The sequence below is a fragment of the Megalopta genalis genome, chromosome 2 (assembly GCF_051020955.1).
Source record: "Megalopta genalis isolate 19385.01 chromosome 2, iyMegGena1_principal, whole genome shotgun sequence".
Lineage (NCBI taxonomy): Eukaryota > Metazoa > Arthropoda > Insecta > Hymenoptera > Halictidae > Megalopta > Megalopta genalis.
In genome coordinates, this window is record NC_135014.1 from 27056664 (window position 1) to 27078195 (window position 21532).

The window sequence follows — 21532 nt, forward strand, 5'->3', positions numbered from 1 at the left end:
CACAACGTTCTATTTCCTTATCTTACACAATTTTGTATATTTTTTTTACGTTCCGGTCTTTTTATTTCTGGACGTTATAAAGTCCTTTATTTTTCCACGTTACAATACCTTTTATTTCTCCGCATCCGCGTTGCAATTTTACTTGTTCATCGAACCATAAAATCATGAATAAAACAATTGGTCGAATCGATACGTGGAACGAAAAATAAAAGCCGCAGACGTTTCGTTTGCGCAAGCTGTTCCTGAGGATCGTACGAGAGTCGAACGAGCTACAGTAAATTCCCCCTAATTGGCGCTGAGATTATACGCAAAAGTGGACAATTTGAGACGAGCCGCAAGGCTAGAATACAATAATTTCTCCCTGATTCGCGCTGAGATTTCGCACAAAAGTGGACAATTTGGGAACAGGAGATATATATTATATTATATTATATTTATTATATATATTATATTTTATTATATTATATTATATATTATATTTATTATATATTATCATATATATATATATATATATATATATATATATTATTATATATTATATTTATTATATTATAAATAACCTTGCTGCTCGTTTTTATACTCACCGACTGTCCACGAGACGCAAGGCTCAAATAATCGCGTCTCCTGTTCTCAAATTGTCCACTTTCGCGCGCAATCTGAGCGCGAATTAGGGAGAAATTACTACAATATCATCGCCTCTTCTCAATTGTATAGTTATAAATTATCCACGATTATAAAAATAAATTGTCCACAAGGCTCGAACAATCGTGTACCTCCTCTTCCCGAATTGTCCACTTTCGCGCGCAATCTGAGCGCGAATTAGGGAAAAATTACTACAATATCATCGCCTCTTCTCAATTGTATAGTTATAAATTGTCCACAATTATAAAAATAAATTGTCCACAAGGCTCGAACAATCGTGTACCTCCTCTTCCCGAATTGTCAATTTTTCAGCGCAATCCAAGCGTCAATTGGAGAGAATTTCTGGCGCTACATTTTAATTTTACGAATTTTCCGCAGCTTCGCCGTTGTTTGGACAACAACGGTGTGCCGAACGATGATACGAATTTTCTCAACGCACGGGCGAAACGTGTCTTCGCCCGGCACACCATTATTCCGGTAAATAGTCCCCGCGAAATTTCGCGATGGAGAACGGCGTCGACAGAGGTACGGGAAATTCGAGGATTTCTGGTATTCGGATGACCGACTTATTTGCTTCTAAAGCAGCCGCTATCCATCTCGTTTATGCACGGTGAATGCGCTGAGCTGCACACGTGTACTACGCTGTTGGCCGCGCGAGTAATTATTTACTCGTTAAACGTTCAAACGAAAATTGCCGCCAAGACCGGCTCCCGGTCCGTTAATGCGTATTATACCGGGCACAGGATTCCGGGCCGGGATTTCTGGGCCGAAAAACTACTCGCCCAGCGTTTTCCGCATGTTTTTTTCGAAGCTCGCCATTCGTTCCGTCGCGTGTCCCGACGCATACTGAAAATACGATGGCCGGCATTTTTGTAGAAATATCTTTCGGAAAAATATCGATCGATATAATGGCCCCGATGTTTTTCATCGCTTTAAAACCCTCGAATTTATTGGACGGCCTCGCATGTAACTACCGCCACAGATGGCAAAAATTTACTTTCCGCGCGCCGACCGATCCGTGTCGCGCGAAGTAGCGAATAAATAGAAGCCGATCGCTCGTGTATAATAAATTCGGTTACGCCGTGAAATGCCTCGGGATCGATCGAGAGCACGGGGAACAGGGGAGACGAGATCGATTCGTCGATTTCATATTTTTCTCGAGATCTTCGAGAGCTTCCTCGTTCCACGCGTCCCGCGGAACTTGCGCGAATTTCATGCAGCGAACAATCCTCTTCTTAAAAAACGCGTCCGATAGCTTTATTTTTCTATTCTCCCGAGTGCGCAGCTAATTCTTCTACGAATCGCGGAACTCGCGTTTTACGCAAGCTACATACAGCTTCGAAAAAAGCTGCAAAAAATTGCACGTTTAGAACCATAATGCGCCGAGTCTCTTTCTTCATTTTTATGAAGTTCGTTCGACGCGGAACGAAAATTTCCGGGAGCAATTTTAATCGTTTTTCTTCACTTTTCTCCGCTGCAAAAAATTTTACCGATTCGATTTTTTGAGACATTTATTGTACGATAATATATACGATTATTTCTATAATTTATATGATTTGTACGATTCGAGAGAACGGTGTCGCATACGCTAAGCTCGCGCGCCGTTCAAACTAAATTCCACCGTGGGATTTTTCGGAGCGGCGATTACCGCGAAGCGTCGACGCAGCGACCGAGGAAAATTTCGCGGGGGAAAACTAGTTTTCGACTGGCAAAACAGCAGCGCGTACGTTTACGATGGATCGCGCGAATTCTGCGGACCGAAGACACGGCGCCGCGATATTAGAGCGGATGCAAGCCGAAAGGGCGCGTTCTATCGGAACGGTGTACTATACTGGAGAATCGAGGTGACTCGCAACGCGTTGACGGTTCATGGTTTGGTACTCAACAGAGTCCGCGGCTGGTGCTATCAGGACCGAGAAGTTCGTGGCTCGTGAATTGACACGGCGGCGCGCGAGCACCGAGAGATATGGCGAATTTGGAAAGCGTGAAGAGCAGAGAACTGCGTCCTAACGGGACGCATTCGGAGTTCCCGGATTAACCGTACCCGTCTATTTAATTCGCCTCTACAAGGTGTCCCAGAAATGTCTTGCAATCCGAAAGTGGCGGGTTCCTCGGGTCATTTGAAGCAGCTTCTTCCTTTACAAAATTTTTCTCCGAGGCTTCGTTTACGAGTTATTAGCGAAAAACAGTGACCAATAAGAATCGAGTACGGCCGACGCGAGGCGGCCCAGTCCGGTTCCGCTCATTGACTCGGTCGCCGCGCGCCAGCTGTGCTCGCCTCTCATTGGTCATTATTTCTCGTTAATAACTCGTTAACGGTGCCTCAATGAAAATTTTTGTAGAGGAAAAAGTTGCTCCAAATGACCTGAGGAACCCGACACTTTCGGATTGCGAGATATTTTTGGGACACCGTGTATATAGTAATTATTCTATATATTATATACAATATAATATGCATATTCTTGGGCGCAGTAAAACCTTCTTAACAAAGGGTACAAATTTGTATTATGCCAACGAAAACATCAATTTTATTTCTGTACTGTATTTTTCTACTTTGCCCTAATATGTATATGTATACTTTCAATCTAATAACATACAACAATACTTATCGAAATATCGAATTTCACTAAAACGTGAACGACGCGCGAAGTTCCACAACTTTCGTCGGCAAGCGCGCGTCGCCCGGACGAGCAAGAATTGTCAACGAATCGAACGTAAAAAACATGAAAACGTGAATGCAACGTGTATCCCGTATTACTTCGTTCCCGTTAAAAATCGGTACACGGGAGGACCGAACAGACGGAGCAGTTCCGAAACGATTCGTCCAACCGGTTTCGCAGAAACGAAATATAACCAGAATACGCTAATTTCGCGAGCCGCGCGGCTCGTGTTAGCCGCGCGCTCACAGGAAGGGCGACGGGCGATCCGCGAGGAGTCCTAACAAAACAACCGGAGACACGGGGCTAACAAATTGACTGGCTTCGTCCGTTCGCTCGGTGGCCATGAGGGAAATTCTGTGTCTATAACTCGGCCGCGGCGGGTGCGACGCGACCGGTCGCCACGAAGGGTCTAGGGGCGAGCAAGATGCGTGTGCGGAGGACACCCGGGCCTGGAGCTATCGATTTCGGCGCGTGCGACGCCTTTAATCGCCTTATCAAGTCCATTGCGCGAGCAGAGAAACCGCGAGAGATTGCGTCCCTCTATCGCCCGACGCGATGTAATTAGGCCGCGCTCCCGTGGCCTCCCGTAATTCTCCCGGCGAGAAATAGGTCGAACCACCGCCGAGATAGAAGAATAAACATAACGTTTTATGGGCGTTCGTGTCCAGCGTCCGACTGCTTTACCGATTCCATATTTTCCGGTTTCCAGGCGGCCTCTTTCGACGAACTGCACGCGAATTGGATAATTGCTCGCCGAAGTAGCATTGCTAGACAATGGGAACGCATCGGTGTAGGTAAATGTGTAAATAAATGAAGTAATAAATGAAGTAATAAATAAAGTAGTAAATAAAGTATATGTGGCACGGAACGCGTCGGAAGAATTTACGACGAAATAATTAAGAGCCGAACAGCATGAGCGGAAGGAATCATAAATATTGAGCAGCTAGAAGCGATCAATTTATCAATGAAACGTGTTCGATGATGCGACGCTTGGGATGGCTCGTTGAAAGTCTGTTTGGAAATCTCTTCGTAATTTTCATTAAAACGTTACTCTGGTCCTCCTTTTTAGTCTACTTTCGCCCATCTTGGAGTATCTTAGACTTCTTGGGCTATTTCTGCATACCTTGCATTATCTCAGAACTATCTCTGAACTATCTTGGCCTAGCTTGAATCCTCTTGGTCTATCCTGTTCTGTCTTGTTCTTCCTTGGACTCTAGGTGGACCAGAGGTCTTTCAAAACTAACCTGGCCTACCATAAGTCGACTTAGTCTACCTCGAGTTTGACCAGTGGTTCTCGGGAGCCTGCCTTCAGCTACTTTAAGTTGGCCCAAGGGTTTTCAACCCATTCGTAGGCACTGGGAACACTAAGCTTCGCACCCACTTTTAGGGTGCTTCAAATATTGCTCAAGCATTAATTGGTGGTGTGAGCTATAATATAGATGGCAGCACATTTCGACGCGCTGTTCCAATTTCTGCTATTGCAGTGCGAATATTCCAATTTTTTTGAAAATTCATACTGTGCCCATGATAGGGTTAAAATGGCCACGATCTTCCTTAAGCTTGCTTATGGTGCACCAGCTATTCTCCAATGCTACTTTCGGTTTACTTGCAATTATTATTACTCACTTCCAATTATTATTATTATTATTATTATATACAACGAACTTGAACCAAGCTTATCCGCATACAAAATTATTTTATCTCGCAAGCAGTGATCCAAAAAGCTGTCCCGTTTCGACGAGTCTTCCGCAGCGACCGGTCTTGCTTTCAACCCTCGGATAAGACCTGCCAGTTCAGACGTTCTCCAGGGTGTAGTCATGGGGATAGCGATCCGGCGAGGTCTCCGGGTAAGGCCTCTCTGCCGCGAGTTGTCCCGAGTCCCCTGAACGCGCGCTAATGGCCGTTGCCTCCGGGCACAGGGCGGTGGGGGAAACGGGGACCGGAACGAAGGCGTTGCTTGATCATCTCTTCGGGATGAAGAGCGTCGGATATCGGTTCCGGAAGGCTCCGGGAGCTTGCTAGCATTGTACGAGCCGCGTCACCCTCCGGTCGGAGCCTTCTACTCGTTTGTTTCTGTCCCGATAGAGTCAGGACAGAAGACAGAGCTGCATCCGTCCTTGGTCTCCGCGGATCGGACACTTCCTCTCTCTCTCTCGTCCGGTTTTCCCTGATTTCTCTCCGAATCCGAGAAAATCTGAACGAAACCGGACTGAAATCATTAATGGACGCGATCACGAATTCTTCGGCGATCTCAGCTATTCCCGAACGCGTCTCGTTGCACGCAAACAATCGCAGAAAACGCAGAAGGCGACTTTCGAACTCGCCGTTCGACGAGCTGCAATTTCATATCCTGCAGCATTAGTTTCGCAGCAAATTGCACTTTACATTTTACAGTATCTTCGGTCGTTCGGCTCCGTTCGCTTTCCTCCGCCGAACTGGGAAAACGCGGAGTTTCCGCGTTTCTGCGCATCAAAAATTCCGTTTCCCGCCCTTCCGATTCCCGCTTCGGAATCCGCCGACACGTCTTCGCGAGGGACTCCGCGGAAGGAGCACGTTTTTCCTCGGGGCGATGTAACAAGCATCGTTATTACAACTTAACGCGAAGAAGCGGAGGCGAACGAAAACGGAGGACAGGCTTTCCGCGTACCGGATCGTAACTTCCAACTCGCGATCTACTTGGCCGCTGCGACGGGACAGTTTCGTCTCTTCTCGCCGCGGCATGCCGGCGCCGTGTACAGGGTGTCCCGAAAATGTCTCGCAATCCGGAAATGGGAGGTTCCTAAGGTCGTTTGAAGCAACTTTTTCCTTCGCGAAAATTTTCTCCGAGGCTTCGTTTACGAGTTATTAACGAAAAACACTGACCGATAAGAGGCGAGCTCGGCTGGCGCGCGGCGGCCCAGCCAACGAGTGCACGGAGACCGGTTTCGCTCATTGGCTCGGCCGTCTCGCGTTAAATGATCTCGCCTCTGATTGGTCACTGTTTTTCGTTTATAACTGGTAAACGAAGCCGCGGATCGCATTTTCGCTAAGGAAAAAGTTGCTTCGAATCACCTCAGGAATCCCCTACCTTCGGATTGCGAGACATTTTTGGGACACCCTGTATAATCCGAGGAAGTCGGCGAAGTGGGACCCGTGAGAAACGCGAGAAACTTTTTGATCCGGCGACGGAGCTACGAGCAGCTATTTATCCCCCATTACGATAGCTTGCTCGCGATTCGTAGCTCACGGCCAGCTCCTACCGAGTGCAGAGCAGCATGCGGGAGGAGCCGCGATAAATTATTCTAATCTGCGAAAACAGATTCGGCGTGTATCTTTCTTTAACGCCGGCCGCGCCGCGATCTTCGAGTGCATTGCTCTTCCGTGCGCTGCTCGCGATGCCATCGTTTATTTAAACGGCAATCGGCCAGCTGCTCTTCGAACACGTGTTCGGGAACAATAGCGTCCGAGGATCGAACGGAATCTGTAAAGAGAGTTACCGGTTCGGATATTCTCCTGCCGTTCGATCACCGTGCACGGTTTACAAAGATTTTTCGAACGCTGTTCGAGGTACAGTAATGTCTCCCTAATTGACGCTCGGAATGTCCACAGAAATAGAAAATTTGGGAAGAGAAGATACGATTATTCGAGCCTTGCGGTTTATTTTTATAGTTATAAATTGTCCATAGTTATAAAAACGAGCCGCAAGGCTCGAATAATCGTATCTCCTCTTCCCAAATTATCCATTTTAGTGGACAATCTGAGCGTCAGTAAGGGTAATGTCTCCCTTACTGACGCTCAGATTGTACAGTACTGTACAGTAATGTCTTCCTTACTGACGCCCAGATTGTCCACTAAAATGGATAATTGACGCTCTCAGATTGTCCACAAAAATCGACAATTTGGGAAGAGGAGCCTTGCAACTCGTGTCTATGGTTACCGATTTTCAACAGTTATAAAAACGAGCTCGAACAATCGTATCTCCTCTTCCAAATTGTCCATTTTTCTGGACAATCTGAGCGTCAGTTAGGGAGACATCACTGTAACTGTCGCTTCGACCAGTTTCAGCTGTGCCGTCTCCTTTTTTCAGAGCGCACATGTGTTCGAACACAGCTAACTGGTTCAAGTTGAATTCACAGTTTCGTGAGTTTTTATCGAAATATTTTTCAACGCCGAATCGTCGAGTTGCTCGAACATTTTCAGGCGGCTACGAATCGGTTGCTTCGATTTGTTTCGGATAAGGAAGATTCGATTTTGTATTTATCGTTCGGTGTAGAATGCGATTTATGGGAGGCGATCGGCAAAGCGAAATTATCATAATTTCTTGCTATAGCGCGGCATATTGATATTCCGCTAACATTACGCGATATTGTTTATCGACGATTTCATGCCGAACCGTTCGTATGCGACGCGTATGCGGCAATCCCGTGCGGTAGTTACGGATTGATATAGATCAGGGCATTTCACGTGGTGCTACACATGCTATAGTGATCCTTACTTAATACTAGAACTACGATCCGTATTGTCCTGGCGCACACTACCGCAGCTGCTTGATGCGACGCAATGTATTATCGAAGCATTATCTCGCCTTTAACCGGAATCAAAGATCTCTGTCTCCGAGGAAACGGGACAACAAATCGCCGTACACGATTCTATAGTATTTTCGACTGCACTAACCGCATTGACCGGGTTGCAGACTATGCGGGCGCTTGACGCGACGCTATTGTCAAAGCATTATGTCGCCTTTTACCGGAATCAAAGATCTCTGTCTCCGAGAAAATGGGACAACAAAATCGTCGTTCACGATTCTGTAGCGTTTTTATTTGTAGTATTCATTTATGGTATTATTTATTTACTTTGCCGTACGCTGTTGACGTAACGCGCGGTTCGGAAATAATAATTTCGAGCTGAATCTCGTCTCGTAATTTCATTCGTATCACCAAACCTGCCGGAAGTTGCATATTTTTCGTAAAATCATTTCTTGTATAGAATCCTTGTACAGAAAAGAAGGTGTCAATGGGACCTTCTTACGTTTTTAAATCTAGGAAATTTATGGTAGTCTCTTTCGAGACAATAGCAGTTTCCTCCGTCTCGCACGAGACATCGAAATTTTCCGAAATTTCCATCGTACATTGCAAAATTTCTGCAAGACGTGCGTGATAAGTTCGAGTAGCATAATCACACGACAAGTGGTACTATTGTTAACGAAACACGCGCAGCTAACAGCTATTTCGGAATACCGAATTTCCCATTTTATGAGACAGAGGCGCGCTCGATTTTTCAAATCAGATATCTCGCATTATCCGAGGCGACGAAATTGAAAGAATATAAAGAACGTTGCATAAATTTTGCGTGAAAAACTCGGACAGTTATTCGATATGTAGATTGTCCTCTCGGCGCGACGCACGTTCGCCGGGTCTTTTATTAATATTAGTTCGATTCGTGAATATTAAAGCCTTGCATAAAATATTTCGCGAATACTTACGAAAAAGAAAGTGTCGTCGCGTTTAAAGCCCGACATCGCATCTCCCATCGGAAACGAGTAATTGTTTCGACATTTATCTCCTTTCTCGCTCGTTCGATCGCCCAGCGAGCGATTCTAATTAATACTGTTTGGCGTTCGACTCTGCGCGATCGTTTTTCGCCGATTTTTTTTCCTGTTTGTCCGTCGATTTTTTTTCTGTTTTTTTGTTGTTGTTGTCGTTGTTTTAGATGGGATTGCGATTCTCGCGAGCGTATGCGCGTGCACGGACGGTGCAGCGGACGCGTTCACCCCGATCTAAGCTTCAACACGTTATACAGAGTGTTGGAAGGTTCGCAACACTTTTTCGTTGTTCCGCGCCATAAATTTTGCCCGCTGGAATCTCGAGCAACAAAACAATAAATATGCGAACAAGAGCGCCGGGCCATCAAGTCCCGCGGGTTTTATGCGTTTATAACATCTGCGGCCGTATACGCGCGCGTAATAAAAACGCAATAAAATAAAAACATTAACGGGCGCCTGACGAAGTTTATAACGCGCGTTTAACCCATTAATCGTGGTAATCGATTTTTATTCGATTCCCAGCCTCTGAACTTCGACGCGGGGATCATAGTCGCGCTGATAAAAATATAACCGCACGCATCAAATGTCGAACAATTGAAACAAACATCCGTTTGCAGGTTGAGATGTTTCTGCATCAGTTTCGAAAAATCTAAATCAACCGATTAGATCGCGTATTTTATGCGTTTATGGGAAAAATGAACAGATCGGATACAAAACTGTAAAGACACATTGGAAGAATTTATTATTATTATTTATATTAGTCAAAGTCGCGCAGCTCTGAATCATTGCAATCAATAACATTATTAGGCAATGCATTTCGTGCGAAATAAAAATAAATAACAATAATTTCGCACGAAATGCATTGCCTAATAATGTTATTAATTGCAATAATTCGGAGCTGCGCGACTTTGTGCCTCCAATTTGTTTATAACCTCTTGGATATCGCTATTCGCTAATATTGCTGTTAACATCGCTGTTAATATTGCTGAATTGTCATCGCCAATATTCGCTGTACTAGTAATAAGAGTTGCCTCGCTAGGTTGTTTTTTTACGTGCACGTTTTTCCGCTTCGCAGCGAACAGAACAACGAAGATGATTTTTCCTTCGAGAATCACGCGAATCTCGAACGTCCGCAGGGAATCCAAAAACTTTTTCCCGCCGTACGAACGACCACGGATTCGGAGATTGGAGTCTACGTTTTCGAACGACCCCATAAAATTTGATGCGCGATCTTTTGTTGCCGTTTTATTGCGCTTTGAATGGGAAATGCGACGTCGACCTTAAAATTACCCAAGGTACACGACACGCGGGATGCATCTCTCTTGCAGTTCATGCTGATGCAGAGGCGTGTGTTCCAGCGTGCGTTTATACAAACGGCATTTTACGGAAAAATATGTTGGATTCCGCCGAAAATATCCGACGATACAAATTTAGATCCGGACGCGCGTTGTATGCTTCGGATTATGATAATGCCGGCGCCACGGTTGCCGCTCAAAGCGCGCCAAAACGGCGCACAACAAATCGCGCGTCGAGTTTTACGGGGCCGTTTTTCATGGGGAGACTTCCAATCTTCGAATCCGCGGTTAAATTGAGTTCGCGGACGAAACCTTTCTCGAAGATCCTGGGGACGTTAGAACCTCTGTAAAAAACGACTCGTAAAAACATTTTTACGAAGTGATTTTCACATTTTCGCTCTATGTGTTTCCTTCTTTCTTTTCTTCTTTTTAAAATGTAGAAACATTTTTTTAACGAGGCAACTCGGGGGATCGAAAGGGCAGGATTTACGATTTTAAATGAGCATAGGTGCGCGACTGTCGGATCTTTTTTCACGAAGTCGCGGCGGTTTGAAATGTTAAAAATTTCGCGGTCGGAGCACAGTTGCTCTTTCAGAGGGATTTATTCGTAACTGCGTAATAAAAACGAGTGATTTAGCTGTATCACGTTACTCTGGAGGGTCCGTAGAACACTATTACATCGGATAGAACGGCGTTACAGGCATCGTTGCAACGCGAAACGTCATCGAAGTCGACGATTCGCGCTTTTTCTTCGAGAACTGATTCTTCGCTCGACTCTTTGAAATCGGCCGTGCCGAAAGGAACACAGAATTGTTTCGATATAAAATACGAAAGATCGACTTTCGGCCAGAAATTACCGATGTGCCAGACCGCCGTGCACCGAAACGCACCGATTCATAATTCGAGGATCGTATTAGCTGCGCGGCTGGCTTTTCCCCGGCGGAAAGTAAACGACCTCGCGGAGATAAATGACGTCGAACGGTGATAAGAGCGGGCGGAAATTGAAAGAAACGGATCGAACGAGATTAAATCAAGTAGCAGAAAACTGGCGGAAATAAATTAGGGGAGGATCGGATTAAGGAAAAGCTGTTTGCAGGGGAATTCATTAGATCGGTGCGTGACTTTCGAGACGCTGATTGTTCGGAAAAGTCTTACACGCCGGGCGCGAGGCTCCATCGTTTAATCGGAACAAGCTCTGACGGCTTGAAATTAGGAAAAATCGGATATCCAGCGGCGAGCGGATCGGAAGCGGACGAGGGAATCCGCGCGCGGATCGTTCGCGCACGATCGCCGTCGATTCTCCGATATTTCCCAGCTTCGAGCACGGAACCCGGAAAGACTTTTTTAACGTCGCGTTACGCGGTGCGATTAACCCTTTGCTCTCTGTAACATCGCGTCGGATCCGTTGCGAAGATTTCGAACAGGTATTTAAATCGAAATAAAATTCTACTTCTTTCGATTATCGATAGCTAAACGCGTGATTTAAGCGTAACAGATATCGTCGCATCTTTACATTATGTATTTTTTGCATTGATTATAATAGACACGTATACTTCAAAAATAAATGCTATTTTTTGTGTGTTTATGTATTAAATTTTTATAGTAGATATATAATAATAATAATAATAATTATTATTATTATTATTATTACTTAAGTTACAGGAAACAGACACTAAATAATGTAAAAAATTTGGGATTTAGGTAATAAATGAGTAAAGCGATTTGTTGGTACTTATAATGTAGATTCTTGTGAAGCACAATTTGTTAGTTAAATTAGAGAGGAAAGTTTGAATATTAAATTAAATTAAATCAATTTTAAGAGGCAGATAGATAAATATTGAAAAATACGAGCGACAAAGTCTGAGATCGGTTTCCCTAAAAAGTACCAGAATAGCGTATCCTCCGAGACTTAAGAATAATGTCAAATTGACAGCAGGAAGGGACGATGGTTAATAACCGCCACCAAGCAAGGTCGTACTTTATTGACGGCCCGATACTCTTTAACTTCGTTCGCGATTCATAGATCATGCTTAACTGGTGAAGTTTCGACAGAAATTGATCACAAGCTGATCTTCTTTCCTGTATCGTTCTTAGGATCGGACAACATTAATCTTCGGTGCAGCCTTTATCGTTGCAACAAGGGAAATCGTAAATTATAATTGAATCTTCGGCTTAGAGTGCGCACATTCGGGGATAATATCGAAGCGGCGCACCGTTCCGCGGAAAATTTAATAACAACGGGCATTGCGCGGAGCCACGAGCTGGCACGGTGGATACAAGATTAACGTCGGGGGTTGCGGGGGAAGTTCATTTCGAAGGTATTTCGAAAAATCTCGAACCCTTCTCGAGGATCCAAGAGGGTTTACGAACTTCTTTGGCGTGGAATTAGATTTTTCGCTTTTAGAAGGCGATTCTGATTTTAACTCTGAAGCGAAATTAATCCTCGACTTACGAAATTATATAAGTACACGGCATTTAATTGTAACTGTACTATGATTTTTACAACCGATTTTTGAAGCGTTCAATTAATTGTTTCGCTTCGCCTAGCCTCGCGTTAGATAGGTTAACATTGCGACATCGGAGTTTAAAGCGGACCGTGGACGGAAGCAAAATTGATGAAACTTCACGGTTTTAATATTTAAGAAGCCCTTCTGAAGCCTTTAATTATTTCGAGACGTTCACAAGGGGATTTCATCTTCGAGAATACGTGCTGCAAATTCGAATCGATACAGAGCGGAGAGAAATAGTAGCGGGTGAAATAAATCTTTCACGTTTGACCCAACTTCGAATCCTACCCTCGAATCCTAGGGAGAAGCTAATGTCATAATTATTTTTAGAAATCCTAGGAACTGATTGCCCGAGGCAACGGAAACCAGTTCCAGGAAACCGAAACGTCCGAACAGGAATCGAAAAACAACGGAGAGCCAAATGTTTCAATTATTTTCTTCAACGAGCAGATAAGATCACGGCGAAGATACGCGGTTTAATCTGAAAGAATTCACGAAGAAGCGGGGTTATTTCTTTGATCTTCTTTCGCCCTTTCGTTTTTTCTCGCCCAGAAATCGCGGGGAAGCTAATATCCTAATTAAATTCGAAAGGAACGAAGGAAACAGCTTGAAGCAAGACGCGATGTTTCCGAGAACAAAACGAGAGTCCTGCGGCTGAAGGAACCGAAGGTGGAACGAGTCTTCTACTTTTGATCCTCTTTTCCAATCTTATCCTCCGATCCAGGGGAAGCTAATAGCCTAACTATTTTTAGGAATGGATAAAGTCGTTATCGCGAGGCAAATGCCTGATATTTAAGCAAACCAGAACGATCTTATATTTTTCTTTAAGCGTTTAAACGTTTAAGAAAGGTGTTATGCTCGCGATTCGTTTTTAGGAAACTCGTAAAAAAGACAGACGGAGATATCTTCGAATAGTAATGAAACCCTCGAGACAAATGAATCTCTATTATTATTGAAAGAATTAATCCCAATCGTCTCCACGCATTTCCTGTACCAATACCCTGTAAATTGTTCATTATTGTTCCGTTTGCGCAGCGACAGTTTCCTTAAATCTGCTGAAAACGTAAAATTACGAGCGAAACAAAATTCGTCGACGGAAAGTACAATATTAAAATACGAACAAAGTATCGTATCGACGGTATCATCGCCGAAGAGCCGCCGCAATGGCGTAGAACGGACGGGATCGCCGATAAAGCACAGAAGGAAGAAACGAATCCGCGAACTTTCGGCACTCGTTCGAAACTTATCCCGGCGATCTCGGCGGCGCCGAATGTCTTAATTATTTTCCGAAATGAGGGAGAACGACATCTTGAAGGGAACGCGCGATGTTTCATGGGACCGAATCGATACTAAGCCCGGAGGAACTAAGGGAGAAACGAATCTTCCACTTTTGACCCTCTTTCGAAACTTATCCTCTCAACTCCGAGAAGCCTCAACGAAATGTTCAGATAATGAATACCTAGCCGGAGCCTGTTGGAGATCGGCGAGGGGTGGGGAGGGGTAAGGGGGGATGGCGACGGGGTACTGAAACTTCGCCGAGATTATTTTACTCTCCTCTGCCGATCGAAATGCCGATAAAGAAACGCTTATCGTCTCGAGTGAATCACTTTTCTGCGGGGTACACCGGTGCTCCGCTGTTCGACGGTGCACGGGGAATGGAGATTGCATGCATGCATGCATGCATATATATATATATACACCGATACACTTACCGTGAACATCCAGTTTGATGTCGACGGTGAGGGGTTCAACGAGCGCTGTACTGTTGACTTTACACGTGAAAGTTGCGCCGAGCTCCTCGCGCGTGATTTGCATCTGCAGCAGGCTACTGGCCGTACCTATCCCGTTGTCACCGATCGTCGTCGAGTTCGTCGCTGAAACACAACCGTGGCAGAGACGTGTTTAGATGTGTTTTTAGATCGAATTCCGTGATGGCTACGTGCCGGCCGTATACATCCTACCCGGAAATGCTGCACGATTTTTGCCGGCCAGCCCGCGCCCCGGCCGCGTTCGAGCTGACAAATCTCATTTGCCCCGCGTGCTGCGTATTCCTGTCGTTGATCCGGCGATTGCTGTACGCTACACGAAATTTCATTACCCAACGAGCACGCGGATATTTACCGTTGATGCCTCCGTATTCTAAATAATAATCTATTTTATTCGGAACAAAGCAGTCACAGCGAATTCTCCCCAATTCTCCCCAATTTTCTCGGAGCCTGTAAACGAATAATGCATGATTTGGGAAGAGGAGATGCGATTATTATATATGTAAATAAATATATAAAAAATCTTCTCTTCCCAATTTGTCCATTTTGGTTTACAGAGAATTTACTATATTTCTAGATTGTGTTTTCTTCCTTCAGGAATCGTTTTCGTTTCGTATATTGTCGCGTCGTTAACAATTCTTTTATACTGGACTTCGTACGGATCTTGAAGCAACGTACGAATTAGAAGCGCGAATATTTTTTAAATTACAAGAATCGTATCTTTTGAATAGTTTCAAAATGTATGTAGACACTGTATAATAATCGCAAGTATAATATTGCAATATATACATGCTATATATATATGCTATATTGTAATAACAGCTTGATAATATTGTAAATTCTATTACATTACATAATAATAAAAAAAATATTTATTGTTACTAGAAATCTGCTAACAGCTTGATGAGATAAAAATTTCTTTCAAGCTGTTAGCAGATTTCTAGTAACAATGTAAATATTTTTACTCCACGTTAAATTACAGTATTATATAAAAAATGTACTTGTAATATACTTAACACAGTAATATATTATAATATATCTGTCTAATATATTTTATATAATTATATAATATTTTCTATAATATATTTTATATAATATATTTTCTAGAAATTATGCTTTTATTATGAGAATAGCGGTTAGATCTTATGATATACCGGAAAGGCACGAAAAGATTCCACAAAGACATGTACAAAGATCTAATTAAACCTGTTCCATCGGTTAAGGAATGTTCACGGCGTTTTCCCCTGCACAAAGGGGAAACAGAATTTCGGCTTTTGAGATGGATTCCCTTGTAAAACTTTCTTACTGATCAAAGGAGGAGGAGCGCGCAAAGAAAGCACACATAATATGAACATGTTTTTCTTTGATACTTGCGTGGCCCCCGAAGGAAGGCCAGTCTGAATGCATCTTCCAGATTACAACACCTGGCATAATCCACTTTATTCTCCGCACCGTTTGCAGAGACTCCTCTGTTGATTTCTGCGCAGGACTTCTGCATACAAAGTTGCGTCTTAATTATGCTTTGCTCCGGTCAAGAATATTTACGTTATTCCGCGCGGGCTGAGATTCTCTACAATTCGTTTCGGGAGTTATCGCGAGACATTTTTGCTCTCCCTCTCTCACTCTCTGTCTAATTGTTATTTTCCGAAATTTGAATAATTTCAATTGAATTTAATCTACCGGCGTCCACTGTACTTCGGGAGAATAATGCAGCGTTAAATTCTAGACCGCGTTTTCGCGATTCCAATGCGCATTTCTGCGAACCGAATGGCTAAAATCCGCGAGAGAATAGATCTCTTTTTGTTTTCCTTCGTGCCGTATTTTATTTATGAAATCATTGATACGGAATAAACGTGAAACGTCTGCGCGAAATTGTTGATTCCATTTTTCTTGGTTCCTCTATGCAATTGCATTTTGCTCCCGAGAGAATGCTCCACTTTGCTCGTTCACGAATTATGCAAAATGGTAATTTTAATAATCCAGAAATGATTGGCAATTTCTTATTTCGTTGAGGGCAAACCGGGTAACACGTTTATGCAACAGCAGGATTTACGGCATTGTATACATCGCGAGCAACAAAATGATAACAGCGTGTCGTAAAAATTGAAAATGGAGATGTAAAACTGAAAGATGGAACGAGTAAAGTCCTCTATTACAAGAGATTAAACAGTTTATAGAGACTGCGTTAAAAAGTTAAGAGCGAGTGGGCTGTAAGTAACGAAGGAAACAAAATTGCGTGGCACGGAAATAACAATTTTTGTTGAACAAGGTTTTCAAGACTGCGCTGCGCCACCAAGTGACTTAACATCGCGATAAAATTTACCGGTGGACTTAATATAAAATAAAAATTATACATCTGAGAACGATAAATTTCGTCGAACAAGGTTTTTCCAGTTGGATAAAATTTTCCGGTAGACTTAATATAAAATAAAAATTATACAATAAGAGAGAACAGTAGCTTCTTTTGCACAAGATTTTCCAAGATAAACAGCGTCGTCGACTGACCATAAAATAAAAATTATACATCAAGAGAAGGATAAATTTCGTCGAACAAGGCCTCTCGATAAAAGATAGAATTTATCGATGGATTTGATAAGGGATCCGATTTCGTGTACCGGAAGCTACGCCGTGAAGAATCCGGCGGTGGAACAACGCGAGACCCGCGTTAAGATCTAGTAAAAATATTTGGCCGTGCTCACCTTCCAGCAGCTGATCGTCTTTATACCATTCGACCGAAGGCACTGGTTTTCCTTCGCCGCTTTCGCAATACAACGAAATCATGGAACCTTCGTTGATAGGCCCTAAAGTGGTCCCGGTGCTTAACGGGCTCTTGGTGCTCTCGTCGATGACACGTACGGACTTCGGATGCACTGAAACAGAAAGGACGCGCGGCTGAATTGGAAGTCGGTCAATTACGCGGCGAAAAAGTGGCTTCGATTCATCCGACTATTATTGCTGCTACTCAGCGAATACGGTCGCTTACGCTGCAGTCTTTGCGTTTCCACGTTTTGATAACTGTCTATCGGTTTTGCTCGGGAAACCGTTCAAACGATTCGATGCGACCCGCGACTATAAATGCGCGCGGCCGATAAATTCGTCGTTAATATCGAAGCGCGACGCATCGGCGCGCCGATAAAACGGCAAACAAGAGTTACACATTTTCAATTGCCTGCTTTTCCGAAACGAACGTTCGTCGCTATTATTGTTACGGTGTTTGATTTTATTGTTCGGCCGTTATCGGAGATTAACCTGTCACGAATTTAACGCGATTGTTTCATCTTGTAATAAGAAAACATTTTCACGCGTTTCATGGATTTTACGGGACGAAAATGACCGAGCGAAGTGCAACACCGCGAAGACACGAGTTCGCGGATACCGTTGCCCTAATTTCCAGTTGTTCTAATTACCGATAAAGGGAAGACGTTTACGTGTAACTTGCGTTTCTTGGGATTAACTCGGATCATTTTTGCATAAAGATCTGCGATGTACAGTACATTCTCCCTGATTCGCGGTCAGATTCTGCAGAAAAATGGACGATTCGAGAAGACGATTTGCTCGTTTTTATAGTCGTTGACAACCGGTAACTATAAAAACGATTACAACGAAAGCAAATCGTCCATTTTTCTGCAAAAATGTCTCGCAATCCGAAAGTAGGGGATTCCTGAGGTGATTCGAAGCAACTTTTTCCTTAGCGAAAATGCAATCCGCGGCTTCGTTTACGAGTTATTAACGAAAAACACTGACCAATGAGAGGCGAGCTCGGCCAGCGGAAGGCGGTCGAGCCGTCGAAGCCCAGTTCCGCTCATTGGCCCGGCCGCCTAGCGCCAGTCTCGCGTCAGCTGATCTCGCCTCTCATTGGTCACTGTTTTTCGTTAATAACTCGTAAACGAACCCTCGGAGAAAATTTTCACAAAGGAAAAAGTTGCTTCGAGTGTTCGTCGAAGACAAATACCGAGATAAAAATTTGCGAACTGGCTGCACGAGCGCTGACAATGCTGCCAATGACACACGTTTCAGAGCCACGATGCTTCGACCGTCCAAAAACTGCTGTTCGCACGAGAATTGTCGGGCAAACTTCGCGCCAAATATGACAATAAGGTCTCTGGGTGTTCTCGGTCCTCTCATTCAGCGTGGCAAGCACTGTCTCTCTCGAATTTAATATCTTAGAGAAAGAGAAGCGAGAGAGAGAGAGAGAGAGAGAGAGAGAGAGAGAAGAAAAAGGGAGAAAGAGAAGAGAAAAGAGATAGAGTTTCCGCATCGCTGGTACGTTTGGATCTAGTTTTTAATTCGTGTCTCCCGCCGGAGGAGTTCCCATTGTGGGACAGAGAGCTGTGCGGGGGCCGGCCCGACTCGGCCCGGCTCGGCCCGGCAAAGCGAGGCCGGTTTCAAAACGACCAAGAGAATTGAAGCGGACCACCTTTTCTCGGGGACGAGCCGGCTATGAATAACCTTTTCAGCGCGTGCAAGTGCCGCTGTTTCCGGAAGCCGGGCTCGCGTCCTCGGTCGCTGACCAGCCGGAATTCTGCGGGGGTGGGCCACTGAATGTCAAGTAACTGTTTTCTCGCTGGAAAATTCATCTTGCCGGCCGGGCTTCCGAGGCGCCGCCAACTTTTTCCCCGCGATCGCCGCTCGCGGACCCTCTAAACCAGGCCTGGACGATTCCAATGACCTGTCTCGACTGTCCGATGACGGATATCCGTGTCGAAGTTCCGCGGATACAGCGACAAAATGGCGGATCGACGAACGCGATCAGTTCTCGCACAGCAATGGAACATTCAGATCCGGTCGCCGAGTCGAAACAGTCGGCGCGTCGCTGAATTCTCCTTTTCATAGCGAACACGCGAAGGTTGTTTCCCCGCATAGAAAATCCTCTAGCTCGGAATAAATATTTAAAAATTTTATAACGATCTATCGATTATTATCTATATCGCGGCAACTGTTCGCCGCAAAAATCAGCTAATCGCAAGTCCCAAACGAGTCCCGCGGAGTCCCCAAAGGACCGACCGGCGAGTTGGCGAACAAGTTATGCCGGCCAAAATCCGAGTTCGAACCGCTCCGCGATTATATTGTTACACGGCCGTAACACGATTCAACTACGAATGTTTCGCCAAACCTATTAGCAGTTTTCGAGGTGTTAGCCAGCGCTGGAAACGAGCACGGCGATGGTGCTCGACCGCTCTGACAGTAATAAGCATCCAGACCGTGCGAATATATTTGCGTTGACCGGCGAGACATCCGCGGCGCGGCCGCTCGACCGTTCAAGAATCAATCGCCGGGAAACAATGAGGCTTTCGCCGATAACCGGTCCAGGTGTACGTTGGATCCATAACGGGTCGATTAGAGCCGAAGGAGGACTGGTCGATTTGTTTATAAAATTTTGGAGGATTTGTTCGGCGCGTCTGTTACAGTCTGTTTCGCACGTAAACGACAAATTTCGGAAAAAATCGCGACTCGGTATTCTGGGATTCGCCGGTTTCAATTCCGACTTTGGGACATTTCTGGGAGAAATTAGAAGTCTGGAGGATCTGTTTGGTGCGGCTGTTTCAGTCGTTTCGCACGGAAATGAATTTCGGAAATAAATTTCGAAAAAAATCGCGACTCGCTAATCTGGGATTCGCCGGTTTCATTTCCGACTTTGGGACATTTTTGGGAGAAATCAATCGCCAGGAAACAATGAGGCTTTCGCCGATAATCGGCCGAGGTGTGCTTTGGATCCATAACGGGTCGATTAGAGCCGAAGGATTTGTTTAGAGGACTGGTCGATTTGTTTATGGAACTCTGGAGGATTTGTTCGGCGCGTCTGTTACAGTCGTTTCGCACGGAAACGACAAATTTCAGAAAAAATCGTGACTCGCTATTCTGGGATCTGCCGGTTTCGTTTCCGACTTTGGGACATTTCCGGGAGAAATTAGAACTCTGGAGGATTTGTTCGGTACGTCTGTTCCAGTCGTTTCTCACGGAAATGAATTTCGGAAATAAATTTCGAAAGAAATCGCGACTCGGTATTCCGGTATTCGCCGGTTTCATTTCCGACTTCGCGACATTTGTGGGAGAAATTGCTGTAATCCACAGATTTTTGGATAGCTTTTACGTCGCGTCTCTTTACACTTTGCTCGCGCAGTAAGAATGAAACATGGCAGCAGAGAAGTGTATTCATAGGCGGTTGCTCTAGGGAGCACGTAGTGCATCATGTTCATGTGGGGCAGGAAAAATTTAGGAGCACAATTACACCGGGAGCACCACTTACCGCGGGTTATAGTTGAGCCTCACTTATGTAATAAATCACCGAATCCCAGCGCGGCGATTTTATATCGCGGCCGCATATAAGTTCGCGGGGAAATGAAAGAGCTGCGATAATGTTCGAACGAAATACAAAGTACATACAAGGCGGATGCAACGGAGCTGTCGTTCAACATTGACCGGTAAAATTTTACTATCGTGTCAGAGTTCATTTGTCGATGTAATTTTCAGAATTTTGATGTAAAAATCCCGCGAATCGCGATCAAAATGCTGATCGTTCCGGTAAACGTCGTTCGAAATTGCATGGAATTGCGATAAAACGAACACGCGTGCACGTTTGTAATGTCACAATTTTATAATTTCACCCGGGAATTGCCTATCGGCAGAATTGTTAATTACTATGCGAGATCGACTACGAAATTAAATGTTTTCAAAAGCTTTTCCGCGACGGGTAAAACAGTTTACCGAATATAAAATACGTCTGCGACGTAAAATGAAATCGGTGATTTTGTAATTTACAATTTGAAAGAATGTTCGAAATTGCTGTTTGCTGTTAAGTAGCTCTAATCACAGGATCCTGTCGATTACGAAACGGTTCGTTCGAAACTGAATCTAGAGTCTTCGATAAGCAACGCGAGTTGTCGAGTGCAACGAACGGATGCGCTGAATTAGATTAAAAGAATGCTTGTAACTTCGCGGTATTCGGAGCAAAGGTATCGACGAGTTATCTGTCGTTTTCTTTTTTTTTGCCAGTTTTCGAATAGCAATATCTCGTTAGTATTTGGGTCGCGCGCGCTGTATCGGTGACAGTGCGTCATCAAACTCTTGATGAAGCTAGTTGTAATGCTGACGAGGCGTTTGTATAGACATCCAAAAGGACACTGTTTGCACGTGGAAGCCT

At 44.4% G+C, this 21532-nt stretch overlaps 1 protein-coding gene across 9 annotated transcripts in view; it reads right to left on the reverse strand.

Moving 5' to 3' along the window:
* Positions 1 to 21532, reverse strand: part of nrm (neuromusculin) — a 533882-nt gene that overhangs the window by 101825 nt on the left and 410525 nt on the right. For all 9 annotated transcript variants that reach the window (XM_033487004.2, XM_033487002.2, XM_033486998.2 and 6 more), the window contains exons 4-5: positions 17091 to 17261; positions 14338 to 14499 (exon numbers count right to left, since the gene is read on the reverse strand). In XM_033487004.2, the coding sequence (XP_033342895.2) occupies positions 14338 to 14499; positions 17091 to 17261 (333 nt within the window). The remainder of the gene's footprint in view (positions 1 to 14337; positions 14500 to 17090; positions 17262 to 21532) is intronic.